Genomic DNA, 18,940 nt, shown 5'->3' on the forward strand with positions numbered 1-18,940 from the left:
GACAGCACATTATATTTTTTGGCTCTGAATTCCAAAGTACATGTTGTCAGCCCTGCCAGCTAATTTCTTAACATTACACAACACACAGGATGCTCCTCATCTCATCCCTTCTCATCCCCTCCTCTACACCACACTCCATCTTCATCTCCCCCCTTTCTTATGTCCACAACCTTTCTTCATCTCCTCCCCTCCTCATCTCTCAACCCCCTCTTCATCTCCTCCCCCTATTTATTTCCACATCTCCCCCCTCCCTTATCTCCTAAATCCATTTTCTTCTTCTCCCCCTTCTTATTTTCACAATCTCTCTTTATCTCCTCCCCCTACTCATCTCCCAAACCCCAATTTATCTCCTCCCCCTCCTATTTCTGCAACTTCTCTTCATCTCCTCCCCTCCTAACTCCCTGACCTCTCTTAATCTCCTCCCCTGTCTTATTACCACAACCTCTCCTCATCTCCAAAACCCTGTTCAAATCCCCCCCCCTCTTTATTTCAAAATTCTTTTATCTCCTCCTCTCCCAAACCCCTCTTCATCTTTCCCCCTCCTTATTTCCACAGCCTCCTCATTCCCACCCCTCCTCATCTCCCAAACCACTCTTTAACCCTCTCCTTATTTCCACAACCTTTCTTCATCTCCTCCACTCCTCATCTCCCAAACCCCTCTTCATCTCCTCCCTCTCTCTAGTTCCACATCTCCCCCTTCCCTCATCTCCCAAACCCCTTTTCTTCTCCTCCCCCTTCTTATTTTCATAATCTATCCTCATCTCCTCCCCTACTCATCTCCCAAACCCCTCTTCATCTGCTCCCCCTCCTTATTTCTGCAACTTCTCTTCATCTCATCCCCTCCTCATCTCCCAGACTTTTCTTAATCTCCTTCCCTACTTTATTACCACAACCTCTCCTCATCTCCTCCTCTCCAAAACCCCTCTTCATATTCCCCCTCCCCTCCTTATTTCAAAAATCTTTCCTTATCTCCTCCTCTCCCAAACCCCTCTTCATCTTTCCCCCCTCCTTATCTCCACCCCTCCTCATCTCCGAAACCCCTCTTTATCTCCTTCTCCTCCTTATTTCCACAACCTCTCCTCATCTCCTCCCCCTCTCATCTTCCAAACCTCTCTTCATCTCCTACCCCTTCTTATTTCCACAATCTTTCCTCATATCCTCCCCCTCCTCATCTCCAAAGCACAATTTCATCTCCTCCCCCTCCTTATATCCACAACCTCTCTTCATCTTCTCATCTCCCAAACCCTTCCTTATCTCCTTCCCCTTCTTATTTCCACAAGCCCTATTCATCTCCTCCCCCTCCTTATTCACACAACCTCTCCTCATCTCCTCTCCCTCCTCATCTCCCAAATCCCTCTTCATCTCCTCCCCCTCCTTATTTTCACAATCTTTCCTCATCTCCTCCCCATAATCATCTCCCAAACCCCTCTTCATCTCCTCTTTCCTCCTTATTTCCACAACCTCTCCTTTTCCCCCTCCCTCCTCATCTCCCAAACCCCTCTTCATCTCCTCTCCCTCCTTATCTCCTAAATCCCTCTTCATCTCCTCCCCTCCTTATCTTCACAACAAATCCACATCGCTTTAATCTCTCCTCATTATCCCTCCTCTCCTCATCTTCATAACCCTTCCCCATCTCCATAACCCCTCTTCATCTTACCCCAACCATCTAATTTCTATAAACTCTCTCCACCTTCTCCCCTCCTCATCCCTTTTTCTTAATCACATCTACTCTTCTCCTCTCCTATCTCTATAACCCTTCCACATCTAACCCACCCCCACCCTCCTCATCTCCATACTTTCTCCACTTTCCCTCTTCATCACCATAATGTATCCTTATCTCCCCCTTCATTATCTCCATAACCCCTCATCACCTTCCCCCTCCTCTTCTCTATATCTTTTCCTCATCTCCCACATCCTCCAAAGCTCCATAACCCCCCTTATTTTCTCCCCCTCCTCATCTCTAACTTCTCCACATCTCCTCTGCCTTCTTCATCTCCATTATCCCTTCAAAGCCCACCTCCTCATCTACATAACCCCTCCATTCAGACATACCATATAAATGAAATTTGATATTTTCTCTACAATCACATGTACTGAAGGACAATATAGGAATATTTTTCCCCAGGGAATGAATCCATCATTTACAGGATCAAGAAATATTTTTTAGCTCTTCTTAGAGATAAAAGCGGTATCACTTACAAGTGGGTTTTGTTTTAACTTCCTCACGACTGAATGAACACTGAAAAATGTTATTAAAAACTGAACTTGAGGAAAATGTATCGTACTTTATATATTAACAACAGGTCTTGTAAGTGCCTCCCTAAAAGATTCAGTATATCAAAAACTAAGTTTGACAAAAATTAATCTTCTGTATTCCAATACCTAGCCAACACTGCACAAACTTACAAACCACAAACAGAAAAACCATGAAGAGTCAGTGGTAAAGTAATCTGTTACTCTTAAAAAAAATTTGTAAAACAGTATATTACCTTATCTAGTTCTATGATGAAATTAGGGTCTAATAGCGTTCCATCATTGTGACTATGATCCACCTCATACATATTATAAGATGGATTTCCAATTTCTACATTCATTCCGCCATTGATTATAGGTTGTCTTCTTATTGTTTTTGCCCTGTTTACAGAAGAACATAGGTTAGTAACAAGGATGATTACAGAAAAATGAGTTTTTGTACTCCTAACGTTGGTTTCTAATCTACCAAATTCATATAAGGTTATCATAGGGGTTGTCACAGTGCAGATTAAGGGAGGCACTATAATTTGATGTATTTTAAAGCATAACTATGGCCTCCTATTAAAAAAAATGTGATGTGGTACTTAATTATAGTCAGATCTACACTATTTCCTCTTAAGCTGAGCACACTGATTGAAATTTGGCCGATTCAGCAGGAACCAGCCAAAATTTGATCAGTGTGTGGCTGTGCCTGCCATGTTGGTACATGTTGAACATTTTTCCTAGATCAGAGCTACAGCCAGTCAGTTGCAATCACTAATCAGTGTATTCTGACAGTGGTGGGTGATACTGTCACAATATAATATCCCGGTGGGGGGATCCTTCCACCTTGTATGTGTGCATAGAGGCATACTTTAGTTTTTTTATTGTTCTGCCCACCGACTGATAGAAAAAACAAATGACCATGTATGACCAGCTTTTCCCTTGTTAATTTCCACAAATACCTGTTGGTCCTGCCAGTGAAGTTCAGCTAATACAGCTTCCAGTGATAGGGTGGTAACAATGCTTCACTGCTCCTGAATTTAGAAAGGAGTTGCCACTCTCATGTAGGCTGTACCTGCTTGTATTACAGTGGGATGAGAAGATGTTGCAGGTGGTGTGTGTCAGGGCAGGAGCTGAGGAACGGACAGGCAGGCCTAACAATGTAACGCACTGGCTGACGACAACCACCACCCACAGACCGAAGTCCCTCAGGGCGCGGAGTCTAAGTCCCAGGCTGCCCTTCACCAGGGCCCCTGATGGTGGGGATGGACTTGACGCAGCCAGGAACCAGGTCGCGGCCCCCGAGACACCTCAGCTGCGGTAATGGCCGCCGCCAATGGCGTGTAGCTGGTGGAAGAGACAAAAGAGTAGTCAGACAAGCCGGGGTCAACAACAACAGGACAGGACAGTACAGGACAGCAGACGAGAATCACAGGTCACGAGCCGGGTTCAGCAACAGAGGGTCAGATCAAAGGAGAATACAAAGAATAGTCAAGACAAGCCGAATCAGATACCAGGAGAGTCACGAGAGTCAGAACAGAGTAACAGCAACACAAAGACACAAGTGCAAAGAGCATGTGCGGGCCACAGGCTTATATGTCATCAGCCACACCCCTCTGGAGGATGGACCACAGAAACCTGAAGGCATAAAAGGGCTCCCATCATGCACAGCAGAATCCAAGATGGACACCAGCACATGAAGTAACATAACCACAGGGAAAAGGTAGGACCTTGACAGTACCTCCCCCTCAAGGGCCCCTCCCCCTCCGCGGCTCAACAAAAGGTTTCTGAGGAAAGCGGGTATGAAAAGCGCGGAGGAGGGCAGGAGCATGGACATCTGCGGAAGGAACCCAGGAACGCTCCTCGGGACCATAACCACGCCAATGAACCAGGAACTGTAATTGACCGCGCACCAATCGAGAGTCCAGGATCCGGCTCACCTCATACTCCTCATGACCGTCAACCCGGACAGGACGGGGCCGAGGAAGAGAGGTAGTGAAGCGATTGCAGATCAGAGGTTTCAACAGGGAAACATGAAAGATATTGGAGATCCGCATCCCAGACGGAAGGGCAAGTGCATAGGCCACCGGATTCACTTTGCGGAGAATGCGGAAAGGACCGACAAAACGGGGAGCCAGTTTGGGTGTGGGCACCCGAAGATTGAGGTTGCGAGTAGACAACCACACCCGATCGCCGACCTGGTATGAAGGAGCGGGCAACCGTCTGCGATCAGCCTGGAACTTCTGGCGCTGAGCTGAGTCCCTCAAGGCCCTCTGGATCTGCCCCCAAGAAGAACGCAGGGCAGCAAGATGGTTCTCCACAGCCGGAATGTCCTGTGGTGAGAACCTCTCAGGTAATACCGCGGGTTGAAACCCATAGTTGGCCATGAAGGGAGACATCCCGGTGGAGGAGTTGACCGCCGAGTTCCTGGCAAACTCTGCCCACGGCAGGAGATCGGCCCAATCATCCTGATGGTCTGAAATATAACACCGAAGGAATTGTTCTAAGGCCTGATTGGAACGCTCCGCAGCCCCATTGGACTGCGGGTGGTAGGCTGATGAAAAGGAGAGACTAATACCCAACTGGGAGCAGAAGGCACGCCAGAATCTGGACACGAACTGACTCCCGCGGTCTGAGACAATCACCTTAGGTAACCCATGCAGGCGAAAAATCTCCCTGGAAAAGACCGTGGCCAGTTCCTGCGCTGTGGGTAATTTCCTGAGTGGAATGCAATGGCACATCTTGGAAAACCGATCGACGATCATGAGGATGACCGTATGACCCCGAGACACCGGGAGGTCTACAATAAAGTCCATCCCTAGATGTGACCAAGGACGCTCCCCATTGGGAATGGGTTGCAGAAGACCCAAAGGGAGATGCCGTGGAGACTTATTCTGGGCACAGATCGAACATGCCGCTACATAAGAGGCAATGTCGGCACGGAGGGTTGGCCACCAGAATAAGCGAGAGACGACCCAACACAGCTGGTTCTTCCCTGGATGCCCGGCAGTTTTGGCGTTATGGTAGGTACGCAGCAGGCGGGTGCGCAATCCCTCGGGTACGAAACATCTACCCTCCGGCCTCCCGGGAGGAGCATCAGTTTGAGCCGCCAAAATCTGCTCCCCAAGGGGAGAGGTCAGACTGGTGCGAATGGCAGCCAGGATCTGATCTGGAGGTATAAGTGAGATTGGCTCAGAGTCCTCCCTGGACAATTCAGAGTATTGCCGTGATAACGCATCAGCCCTGACATTCTTGGAACCAGGCAAATATGAAACCACATAGTTGAAGCGTGACAAGAACAGAGCCCATCTGGCCTGGCGGGGTGTCAATCTCTTGGCCTCCGAAAGATAAGTCAGGTTCTTGTGATCGGTAAGAATGAGGACCGGAACCGCGGAACCCTCGAGCAGGTGCCTCCATTCCTTGAGAGCCAGAATGATGACCAACAACTCCCGATCTCCAATCTGGTAGTTGCACTCAGCCGAGGAAAGCTTCCTGGAGTACAACCCGCAGGGAAGTAGGGGTCCATCGGGTGACCGACGCTGAGACAGGAGAGCCCCTACTCCCGTCTCGGAAGCATCAACTTCGAGGACGAAGGGCAACCCAGGATTGGGATGCGAAAGAATCGGAGCCGAAGCAAAGGCAGCTTTCAGAGCCTCGAAAGCTCTGATGGCCTCGGATGGCCACTCGTGAGGGTTACTCCCCTTCTTGGTTAGGTCAGAGAGAGGCTTTGCCAATGTGGAGAAGTTCCTGATGAACTTCCGATAGTAGTTGGCAAAACCCAGAAAGCGCTGAATGGGCCGAAGACCATTGGGACGAGGCCACTGCAGAACTGCCGCAACCTTCTGAGGGTCCATGGAAAATCCCTCCGCGGAAATTATGTAGCCCAAAAAGGCAACCTGGGATCGATGGAACTCGCACTTCTCGAGTTTACAAAAGAGTCCGTTCTCACGCAATCGTTGCAGCACCTGCTTAACATCCTGGACATGGGACTCCATGGAGGTAGAGTAAACCAAGATGTCATCCAGGTAAACCACTACGCATTGCTGCAACAAATCACGAAGGACATTGTTTATGAATTCCTGAAAGACCGCGGGCGCGTTACACAATCCGAAGGGCATCACCAGGTATTCGTAGTGCCCAGTTCTGGTGTTAAACGCGGTCTTCCACTCATCCCCCTGTCTGATCCGTACGAGGTTGTACGCCGCCCTAAGGTCGAGTTTGGTAAAGACCGTTGCTCCCTTAAGGCGGTCGAATAACTCAGAAATCAAAGGAATTGGATATGCATTTTTAATGGTAATCCGATTGAGACCCCTATAATCGATGCAGGGCCTGAATTCCCCACCTTTCTTCTTTACGAAAAAAAACCCCGCTCCTGCTGGGGAAGTAGACTTACGAATGTGCCCCCGGGAAAGCGCATCCACCACGTACTCCTCCATGACCTTATTCTCCGCAACTGAGAGAGGGTACACCCTGCCACGTGGAGGAGTGGCCCCGGGTTGCAGGGATATGGCGCAGTTGTAAGGACGATGCGGTGGTAAGGTACCAGCGCGTACCTTATCGAACACGTCCCGGTATTCCCCATAGTCGGTGGGCAACGCAGAGTCCGAGGAGGCACACAATACCTTAACCGGCCCCCGGATGCACCCGGCCCCACACTGTGGAGACCATGAGAGAATCTCGGCTGTTTGCCAATTGAAGGTAGGATTGTGCCTCTGGAGCCAGGGATACCCCAAAACCACCGAATAGTGTGGGGAAGAAATCACCTGAAAACAGGCCAACTCCCTGTGAACAGCCCCAATGGCTACCTCTATTGGCACGGTCTCGTGGGTAACCTGCGGCGGCTGCAGGGGCCTGCCATCTATTGCTTCGAGAACCAATGGGGCAGCACGAGCCTGCAGGGGAATGGAGTGCTGCGCAGCAAACGAGCTGTCCAAGAACAACCCACCGGCCCCAGAGTCCACCAACGCCTGGGCCGTCACCGAGCCCCCTGTCCAAGAAAGGACCACGGTGATCAGTGGCTTATCCTTGCGGAACGCCGGGGACGAGGAAACTCCACCCAAGATCTGTCCCCGACATGATCTCAGGTGCGAGCGTTTCCCGGACGGACCGGACAAGACTGCCGAAAGTGCCCACCGAGGCCACAGTACAGGCAGCGACCCTCCCGACGCCGAGCGGCCCGCTCCCCCTCGGAAAGGCGAGCAAACCCCAGCTGCATGGGTTCCCCACCAGACAAGCTATCCCCAGGAGGCGTGGGAGGAGAGGGAGGAACGGGTGGGACAGAAAACGCAGGTGCCAGTCGATTGGAAGGCCTCCGCAGGCGTTCCTTGAGTGAAGGCCTCTCCCTGAGCCTGGTGTCAATCAGGATCAGGAAAGAGATGAGCTCCTCCAACACCACAGGCAGTTCCTTAGCTGCAATCTCGTCCTTCAATGAGTCAGAAAGACCCTGAGAAAACGCAGCCACCAGAGCCTCATTGTTCCAACCGACCTCTGCCGCCAGGGTACGAAACTCAATAGCGTACTCGGCCACGGTCCGTGAACCCTGATGCATGGTCATGAGCAGCTTGGCCGCCGAGGCGGAACGAGCCGGTACGTCGAATACCCTACGGAAGGCATCGACAAAACCAGAAAAATCTTGAATCACCGGGTCGTTCCTCTCCCATAAGGGATTTGCCCAGGCCAAGGCCTTGTCTGAGAGTAGTGAGATGAGGAACCCCACCTTTGACCTCTCAGACGGAAAGGCGTGGGGTATTAATTCAAAATAAATACCCACCTGGTTGAGGAACCCACGACACTGACTCAGCTCACCCCCAAAGCGCTGTGGAAGAGGGGCTGAACCGGTCATACCTCTGGACACCGCGGGTGCCGCATCAGCCGCGGCGGTAGGCACAGCAAGCGGAACAGCAGCGGAAGCGACCACCGGAGCGACAACCGGCCTAATAACACCAGGAGTAAGGTGCGCGGTGCGTGCAAGCAGAGTTTGCAACGCCTGAGCGAACTGATCCAACAGGTGATCCTGCTGATCGAGTCTGGCGACTAGCATTGGGAGCGAAGGCGTGCCTGCACCGTCAGGGTTCATGGCACTTGTGTAATGTCAGGGCAGGAGCTGAGGAACGGACAGGCAGGCCTAACAATGTAATGCACTGGCTGACGACAACCACCACCCACAGACCGAAGTCCCTCAGGGCGCGGAGTCTAAGTCCCAGGCTGCCCTTCACCAGCTGCGGTAATGGCCGCCGCCAATGGCGTGTAGCTGGTGGAAGAGACAAAAGAGTAGTCAGACAAGCCGGGGTCAACAACAACAGGACAGGACAGTACAGGACAGCAGACGAGAATCACAGGTCACGAGCCGGGTTCAGCAACAGAGGGTCAGATCAAAGGAGAATACAAAGAATAGTCAAGACAAGCCGAATCAGATACCAGGAGAGTCACGAGAGTCAGAACAGAGTAACAGCAACACAAAGACACAAGTGCAAAGAGCATGAGTGCAAAGAGCATGTGCGGGCCACAGGCTTATATGTCATCAGCCACACCCCTCTGGAGGATGGACCACAGAAACCTGAAGGCATAAAAGGGCTCCCATCATGCACAGCAGAATCCAAGATGGACACCAGCACATGAAGTAACATAACCACAGGGAAAAGGTAGGACCTTGACAGTGTGGCTATCAGCATTGTCATTGATGATTCATAGGACTGTAGCTTGCCAATCATCACATGACCACACCCAGTTCTGCCTACTCCTTTCTAGATTGGCAGCTAAACCCTCCCACTCTGAACAGCAGTGTCTGGGAGAAGGAGCATATGAGACACAAATGAAGGATGATTTGACTCAGTCAGGGAAGTTAAAGTGGCTCTAAAGCCTCAAAGTTGTTACCTTGCATTCTATCTATGAAGGTACAAACACTTCTCTGTGTAGCAGCCCGCCCCCCCCCCCCCCCCAAACACTTACTTGAGCCCATTCTTGATCCAGCAAAGTCAAAGAGAGCCTCGGTTCTCTGGGGACTTTCACTTATGATTGGCTGAAGCAGCAGCGGGAGCCACTGTCAATCACAGCCAGTTAGCCAATCAACAGAGTGAGGGGTGGGGCCAAGCTGCAGCTGTGTGTGTGAATGGACATGCACCTGCTCAGGTGCCCCCATAGCGAGCTGGTTGCTATGGGGGCACCCGACAGGAGAAAGGAGCCAGGAGCACCAGTAGGGGACCTGAGAAGTGGAGCATCCAGGCTGCTCTGTGAAAAACCATTAGCTGGTAAGCATAGATGTGTTTATTATTTTTAGGAAACGAAAAACAAGACTTTAGTATCATTTTTCATTTTTGTTTACTTTATGAGGCTTGTGCATTCTTAGTAACTGTTTTTTTTTCTGCTTTACAAAGTAACTGGTTTCCATACTTGTTTAGACTGTCATACAGAAGCCTTTAGAGTTCTTTAACTTGCTAATGGTGGTGTTGCTGGTGAAGTTTGTATTGTACTGTGCACTCAGTGAATAGCCTCCTTTTTTTAGTTTTGAGTAAAGGGGGAAGTAGGGCTTGGAAAACAAAAATGTTGTCAAAAGAATAGGAAGTAAAGAAGAATCTTCCTAATAGGAATATACATTGTAACTCATTTCCCTCTTCTTCTCATAGCAAAAAAAGTTTTGTTTTGGAGATATACAAGTGGGCACTTAGTAAATGGATTGCTGTACTTGTAATGTCTATGTCATTGACACCTGGAATAGATCCAATTTACCTTCTACGTCTTTTGCACAGCAGAAGACCAATTACCAAGGTCGTTATGAGGGTCACAAGTAGAACCAGGGGCACAATTATTGCAATGCTGCCTGTCACAGAAAAGGAAAAGTGTTAATATTAGTATATTGTTTCTTCTAGAAGGGAAAATGACATCTTTGCACCATGGTAGCACAGGGGTAAACAAGGATTCCATGTAGCACTGTGGTTCTGAGTTAAGTTACCAGTAGGGACTCCTTCTGCAGGACAATTGCTTGTTCTCTGGGAATTTGAGCCTCCTGCTTGGTGTTCCATTCTTATTTCACAAACTGGTTAGCTAATTGGCATCTACCAAAATGTGCCTTACAGTGACTGTGGATAGGACTGTAAATTGTGCCACTGGGACAGAGTATGCCAATAATAATTTTGTGTACATTTTCAGTTTCATAAAATAGTTCCCAACTGTAAAAATTTGGGTACAAATACTACAAATGACATATATAAATAACTCTAAGCGGTCCTATAGGTAGCTTGAGCTTGAATAGATAGTAACACTTCCTTAATGAGTCTGTAGAGTAATAGCCCTAAGACTGCAACACCAGTAAAAGTATTAGTGTTACTGCAACAAAACTAGTCAAGGAAGATCTACTTCCATGACAGTCCAGTCCCACAGGTATTTTGCTTTATGGCAATTCCACTTTTAATATCTTATACCAATTACTGATCTGTGAACACTCACAGATCTGTATTAAATTAACAAGAACCAACTTCACTGGTTTTAGTACATGTAGATTTATCATGGAGCGGAGGGAGCTAAGCTGAGGAAGAGCTGGTGGGAACCAAAGCCTGCAGAGAGCAATAACAAATGTGTTCCTGGTGTATTATTAATATTATTCTACTTTACAGCTTCATTTTCACATGATACATTATATGGCCAAACATTTGTGAACAGCTGACCATCACAAATACAGTCCAATATTTGAAAAAAAAAATCATCATATAAGACATATTAAAGAATTGTGCAATTCCAATCTTGTAGAAATTATTTAGGAAGGCTCTTCGCTCTTGTCGGTTGCAGCATGACAGTGCACCTATGCACCAAGAAAGCTTCATTAAGGCATGGTTTGGTGTAAAGGAAGTTAAGTGGTCTTGACTCCTCAATCTCAACACCAATGAACACCTTTGGGATGAATTGGAATGCCACTGAATCTTGAAGAAAGTCTTCCCAGAAGAGTGGAGGTTGTTAAGCTCACAAACGGAGAGGCAACTTCATGTGAATGGTCATGGTTTTGGAATAGGATGTCCAACAAACTTATATAGAGGCGATGATCAGGTATCCACAAACCTTGGCTATATAACCTACAGTTGAAACTCGAAAAATTAGAATATCGTGCAAAAGTTCATTTATTTCAGAAATGTAACTTAAAAGGTGAAACTAATATATGAGATAAACTTATTACATGCAAAGCAAGATAGTTCAAGCCGTGATTTGTCATCATTGTGATGATTATGGCTTACAGCTCATGAAAACCCCAAATCCACAATCTCAGAAAATTAGAATATTACATGCAATCAATAAAACAAGGATTGTACATAGAACAATATCGGACCTCTGAAAAGTATAAGCATGCATATGTACTCAGTACTTGGTTTGGGCCCCTTTGGCAGCAATTACTGCCTCAATGCGGCTTGGCATGGAAGCTATCAGCCTGTGGCACTGCTGAGGTATTATGGAAGACCAGGATGCTTCAATAGCGGCCTTCAGCTCTTCTGCATTGTTCGGTCTCATGTCTCTCATCTTTCTCTTGGCAATGCCCCATAGATTCTCTATGGGGTTCAGGTCAGGCGAGTTTGCTGGCCAATCAAGCACAGTAATCCCATGGTCATTGAACCAGGTTTTGGTGCTTTTGGCAGTGTGGGCAGGTGCCACGTCCTGCTGGAAAATGAAGTCAGCATCCCCATAAAGCTCGTCTGCGGAAGGAAGCATGAAGTGCTCCAAAATCTCCTGGTAGACGGCTGCGTTGACCCTGGACTTAATAAAGCACAGTGGACCAACACCAGCAGATGACATGGCTCCCCAAATCAACACAGACTGTGGAAACTTCACACGGGACTTCAAGCATCTTGCAGTGTGTGCCTCTCCATTCTTCCTCCATACTCTGGGTCCTTGGTTTCCAAATGAGATGCAAAAGTTTCTCTCATCAGAAAAGAGGACTTTGGACCACTGGGCAACAGACCAGGTCTGTTTTTCATTAGCCCATGTAAGAAGCTTCTGACGTTGTTTGTTGTTCAGGGGCAGCTTGACAAGAAGAATTTGACGATTGAAGCTCATGTCCAGGATCTGTCTGTGTGTGGTGGCTCTTGATTCACTGACTCCAGCCTCAGTCCACTCCTTGTGAAAGTCCCCAACACTTTTGAATGGCCTTTTCCTGACAATCCTCTCCAGGCTGCGGTCATCCCTGCTGCTTGTGCACCTTTTTCTGCTACACTTTTCCCTTCCACATAACTTTCTATTAATGTGCTTTGATACAGCACTTTGGGAACATCCAACTTCTTTTGCAATTACCTTTTGAGGCTTTCCCCTCCTTATGGAGGGTGTCAATGATGGTTTTCTGCACAACTGTCAGGTCAGCAGTCTTTCCCATGATTGTGATTCCTACTGAACCAGACTGAGAGACCATTTAAAGGCTCACGAACCCTTTGCAGGTGTTATGACTTAATTAGCTGATTAGAGTGAGACACTTTGAGCCGAGAATATTGCACCTTTTCGCAATATTCCAATTTTCTGAGATTGTGGATTTGGGGTTTTCATGAGCTGTAAACCATAATCATCACAGTAATGACAAATCACGGCTTGAACTATCTTGCTTTGCATGTAATGAGTCTATCTCATATATTAGTTTCACCTTTTAGGTTGCATTACTGAAATAAATGAACTTTTGCACGATATTCTAATTGTTTTAGTTTCACCTGTATATATCCCACTATGCATTACAATTTTGGCATCTTGGTATTATTTGAAAATGGTACATGATGGAATCTGTTGTAATAAACAATAAGAAAAACACCTCTACCTTCATAATAGAAATATTTCATCATCAGTGTATAATGCATGCCAAAAAGTGAACAACAACAGATATATACACTCTGCCTACACCGCCCTGTGTAATAATTACTACTGGGTGAGAAACTTGTCCAGATTATGTTTTAAACTTCAAAATAAGGTGCCAGTAATTGTGGATGCTAATTTGAGTTACTCACTTGAACCAGCATTGTCAGACTTGCTGCTCTTGGGAGCCGGCCTCTCACACTGCTTTCCTGACCAGTTGGCTGAACATCTACAAAGATCCAATTAAACAGCAAAATTAATGGACGCCAGCTGCTAGCAAGCTAACCTGCTAAACAGCATGTCAAAAAAACACTAAAAACCTGAAAGCATAGACATTTCAACAAAAAACTCAGGATGATCTTGACTCTCACTACTTTCTTTTTTCTTAAGTAAAACAAACTATTTTGAAAGTTTTGTGAAATGTGAAAATAAACTTTGAATATAAAGTGATTATATTTAGCTTGTGCTGTCCAACTAAGCTCTCCAGAGACATTGTGATTATTTCAGGATTTGCTTGAAACAATTAATTCACTAAATTTCACTTGCAGATATACTGCATCATGACTGTTATGCTGCCCTCGAGTACTGAAGTTGGACAGCCCAACTTTGAATAACCTAAAGTGTATATCATGGCAGTTTCTTAGTGGTTATCGCTTTTTGCTTTGCAGCACTGGGGTCATCAGTCAGAATTCCAAAAATTATACTGCCTAGGGCTTTTTTGTTCTCCTTGTGTTTACTCCAGCTACTCTGGTGTCTTCCAACACTTCAAAGACATGCTGGGAGTTTAATTGGTTCCTGTCTAAATTGGCCCTTATATGTGTACATATGCATGTGAGATAGGGACCTTAGACTGTAAGCTACTTGGGGGTAGGGAATGATGTGAATGTACAGTATTTATATTTATAAAGCACTATATAAATACCTGTAACAAAATGTTTGTACAAAACAAAGTGTTGATCTGCAAGACAACACAGTGACTTTGCTGCACTGAAATCCCAACAAGTGTTGTTAGCTTCCCTGCTGGACTACATAACTTCCTTCCTTCTCATCTCAGTACACTAGGAAGAGTATTATAATTATACAGGGTTGGGGATGGAGTGGCCTAAAGGGTCAGTCTGCTCAGTACATCTAAAATCAATGGCTAGAAGTTCTGTTTTCCTATGGTGCTAGCAATTTGTTGTAGGTTTAAGGGCCTGGAATGGCTGCCTTGCCACTCTAGGCTACATCTCTTGTTGAATATGCAGAAATCCATTTAGACTTGTTTAATTTGGATTTAATTCATGCAATTAAAATTTTACGATATTTGAGACCTTTAGTAGAGACTGGCGAGATATGCACAATCCAAGCACCCTCACTACACATTCATATTGGGTAAACTTGAATGTTTTGAGCCAGGGCATCTCACCAGGGTTCCATGGAACCCTAAGGTTCCTGCAGAGGTTGCTAGGGGATCCTTGAGCAATTTCTGCCTCTCAGATATGTTCCCACTGAAACTTTTGATCTTTTAGCATCTGTAAAGGGATAATTATTTCAAGGACCACAAGTGTAAGGACCACTCTGACCACTGACCATCACACTAATGTATCACGCGTTGTAAATATAGTAATTTTTAGCAGGGGTTCTCTGAGATAGGAAAGTTATTTCAAGGGTTTGTTTGTGTTGAAAAGGTTCAGAATGACTGTTTTGATCAGTGGAAGAAAAATGGACTACCCAAGTGAAGGTTGGGGTTGGTTTAAATTGTACGTGGCTGAAAAAAATGCATTCTGGCCAACTGATTTACCCCTGAAAGTACTCAGCAAGGCTTATTGTAAAGGGTCTACAGACATAAAAATGTTCCCAAATCAGCCATCAGTATTAATTTATAGTCACCTCCATCAACAGAGGATGACTTGTCATGGCACCCATACACAGTACTTAATAATCAGTCTATCAGGGGGCTATGTCTCTGCTGATAGGGACCTTCCGACCAGAGAAACGCACCAACACTGCAAGACCCTGTTGTTTCCTGAAATATGTGGCATGCAATTTGCAATCAAATTCTCAAAGGTGAACGCCAGGCAAATATAACATGCAAATATATGCAGCCTCTTGCTGTCTCTTTAAATAGTGTAAAAGCTCAAGCTGCAAAAAAGAGAAGCAGCACTAGAATCCAGTCATGGCTATAGGAAGATAAAGCGGGGCGGTGAAGAGATAGGTTTATCATTCTGTTGTTTGTCCTTTTACTGTCCAATCACAGGCTGGGGGAGGGAGAAAACCTTTAAATGACATGGCTGTGCTGTCTGGAAGTGCTTTGCAAATCTCAAACCTAGATGGGCAGAAATACAAATGCTTTGGTACGTAAAATAGCTCCCATTTATACAGTAAATTTATTTTATAATTGTATTTTTCTGTTTGTTTGGAGTTTAGCTCTAACTTTATGGTCACCCTCTGTAACCTGACCATCAATAGAAATTGTAAAATTATATACAGTTTGTGGCAAGAAAAATTATCAGAAAGCCCTACCTACTGTGTGGTTGCCTTAAAAAATCCTGTAGCTAAAATCCCAATGCTTACCATCTGCTTTGTAAATGTATTAATATTTAAAGAGCGGTTACAAGAAAACATTCAGTTAACTATTAATTACTGCAATTTTATTAAAGTCAGAATGTTCATTTATTTTAATTAATCTGACTTGTGTGCAATCTGCTGCAGGATCAGCACACAACCCTACACTACTTTCGTAGTAGTGTGCTTTCTGAATTCTGGGCTTTGTAATGTCCTCTCTACTTTCTGCATCACTATTCAGATTCAAACTTCAAAGGCACATTTTAACCTGACTGAAGGGTGTAGAACACTTCTTAAAACATCTTTCGTTTTCACTTTTGACTTTATTAGTGTGTACACAAGGAAGAAGGGTGTTCTATCTTCATAGAAGATGTGTCCCAAAATCACCGGCAGGTGTGTTCCAGGATCACAGCAGGTGTGTTCCAGGATCACCAACAGGTGAGTTCCAGGATCACTAGATTATTAGAGTGGTGGGTTTTGCAGCAATAAAAGTAATGCCAAGATAAAAAACAGAATATGGAGGCTGTTCTCCCTATATGCATTAAATATTATTTATTTTTAATTTGGATTGTTTACACCATTAAAACCTTTGAATTGAATTAGAGATGTATAATCCCTGTGTTTGTATTTCTATTGTATAAAGCTCAGAGACTTTGGGCTGTTGTGATGGGTATCTACAAACAACCTTCACCTCCATTACATATTTCATGCCATATTGTACTTGTAACCATGTTCAAAAGATATGTACTGTATGTAATAGCCACACATGTCTATAAGAATGTACAAGGATCTTGAATATTCTCTTTAGTGATGTACTATAGAACAGATCTGCTGGTGTTTAAATACAAGATAATGAAATTCTGTGGCTCTGTGTGAGGATGTCAGAATGTGGTAGCATACAATAGATAAATCTATACAAGTTATCAAAGGACTAATCTACTGCAGGAGGAAGATAATCTGGAGTGGGAAGTGGGAAATCTTTCTTTCAAGGAAAGAAAAAACCTCATGGAAATGAAAATAGTAATGACTTGGGGCATAGGCGCATTGTGTTTCACTACACCCACTGTACACCTGATGCAAATGACATGTACAAATAATTTTAAAGAGAATCGGTAACCAATGTAATGTAATGTTCCTTTCCATAAACATTTTTATTGATTTGCAATGTACCTTTGAATGGGTTAGAATATATGGATACTTTAGAAAGAGTCAACTCCCTAGCACAGCCCTCTCCCTCCTTGCATGTCATACCACACTCCGCTTCTGGGGGTGGAGTCTAAATACTGCCTGTGCTGATCTAGCTCCTCAGCCCTCCCCTCCCTATGTAATATTTAATGCACAGTAGTTGCCTGGGAGATACTGAAGGAAATATTATACAGTGTCACTTGAGTGACAGCTCTGAGTCTGTTGGAGCTGTTCACATCACATCCAAGATGGCGGCACCCAGCAGCAGTCTTTGAGCTTTTGGATGTCTTCACATGGGAGGCTTTTACAGGCATATAAAATGCCTTAAATATATAAAATGCCCATATAATTGGTCTATTGGCCTCCTTTGTCTTAAAACCTTCTCCCTTCCTATCATCATTTATGTACACAGAGCCATTCATGCGCAACTCTGCATATATTTATGGCACTGTTCTGATATTGTGACTCTAGTGTGCATGCTGGAGAGTGGCATCATAACAGTCTGGTGAACCTAGCAGCCAAGGAGTTGGAATGAGGACCAGGAGTAGATAGCAAAGCATGTGACCGACAGGAGCCCTGACATTGCAGCATTGGAGGGATCACTAGCCAGGTTAAAGAAAATGTAAACTCAACATTTCGTATTCCTGATCTATGCCTGCTGTACCATGTACTTGTATGAAAAAGTATCCTGTTCCCTTTGTATTGTTTCCTTTGTGTGAAATCCCTGGTGTTCCTGACAGTTCCTCTGCTTTCCTATTCAAAACCGACCACACTAGACAGGAGAGCACAGCATGGTCAGTTTTATGGTTGAGCTGGGAGCAAATCCAATGATCAGGCTTTTAGTATCCCCCACAAAGACATTCACTGGGAAGATCAGTTTCCTGCTGTTTCTTTTCCCCCAGCTTTCTAAACTCTCTAGGCAGCTGAGAACAGAGGCTATGTGGTCACTTATATAAATAGGGGAAAAAGGTATTTATAACATTTGTATATGTATACACAAATGTTTTGCCTTTCATTTATTTTAAACTGAATGTGTTGTGTTATAAGATGAGGGTTTTCATATACTTTAAGTCAGTGTTTCTTAACCTTTCTTCAGTCAAGGCACCCTTTAAAATTATGGACAGTCTTGAGGCACCCCATTCTAAAATGTGAAAAACTATTCTAATCATTTTATATAACGCAGCAACGTCCACACATGTAGGACACCCAACATTAGAGGTGATTTGTTCTTCAAAAGCAAATACACTTTTGCACACTGGTACTGACTAGTATTCCAATGCTTCTCTTCTCCCTCAGTTTTTCTCAATCACTGAGCTAATGTGACCCCAGCACTGATGGAGAGGGGCAAGGGAGGGTCAAACTAGGATGCTGTGCAGGCAGCTGATATGGAGGATAGAAGGTCATAATGGTGCACAATGAAAACCTGTGGTTTTGTGTAACTAAAAGGAATGCTTGTTGAACCCACTGGTTTGTATACAAGTCTTGGGAAATTTTTAGACATTTTGCCAAGGCACCCCTGAAAAAACATCAAGGCACCCCAGGGAGCCGGGCACCCTAGTGGAGAAATGCTCCTTTAAGTACACAAGCAAGTTATGGCTAAAAGTCCCTGAGGCCCATTAAACAAACATTTTGGAGGAGGTTTAATTCAGCTTTAATTTCCTATAGTCAACTCCGGAAGGTGGGGATACTGCTGCTAGAAGGCTGTAAGGCAGCATGGCTGGAGAGCTATACATACTTGGAGATGGTGGCCTACGTACAAACACTGTTATCCTGCCCTGATGGGAAAAAGTGTCAATGCCTCTCTAAGAAAGGGATAGATCTGACAAATACATCATGCCTCGTACGCACATGCACCAAACTGGTCATTTAGCAGGTTTTCCTAAAGCATGTCATGTGCTCTCTGTTGCCTGTGTCTTCTAGGGTACATTAAGTCAAATGGTTCATTATAAATAAGTACTGAGTGAAATGTTCACATTGCTCTTCATTAAAATGAGACACACACTGCAGCTTCCAGCTCCATTGATTCTGCAGTCCTGTTCATTTGTATTGTTTCCCACGGCAGAAGCACTGATTACAGGCTCCAGTGCAAGTCAATGCCAGGATTGCTAACGCAACCGATGGATGCACTTTAATGGGATAACTGCCACAAGGCTTCTAAATTTAA

General features: G+C 45.3%; 1 protein-coding gene across 1 annotated transcript in view; it reads right to left on the reverse strand.

Moving 5' to 3' along the window:
* The window catches only part of LRP1B (LDL receptor related protein 1B), a 2,076,109-nt gene that overhangs the window by 22,861 nt on the left and 2,034,308 nt on the right, over positions 1-18,940 (reverse strand). Inside the window, exons 88-90 of the mRNA XM_089653623.1 lie at positions 13,200-13,276; positions 9,961-10,051; positions 2,490-2,634 (exon numbers count right to left, since the gene is read on the reverse strand). Of these exons, the coding sequence (XP_089509749.1) occupies positions 2,490-2,634; positions 9,961-10,051; positions 13,200-13,276 (313 nt within the window). The remainder of the gene's footprint in view (positions 1-2,489; positions 2,635-9,960; positions 10,052-13,199; positions 13,277-18,940) is intronic.

This window comes from Staurois parvus, unplaced genomic scaffold (assembly GCF_062004578.1).
Source record: "Staurois parvus isolate SC_StPar_1 unplaced genomic scaffold, SC_StPar_1.0 ptg000716l, whole genome shotgun sequence".
Taxonomy (NCBI): Eukaryota; Metazoa; Chordata; class Amphibia; order Anura; family Ranidae; genus Staurois; species Staurois parvus.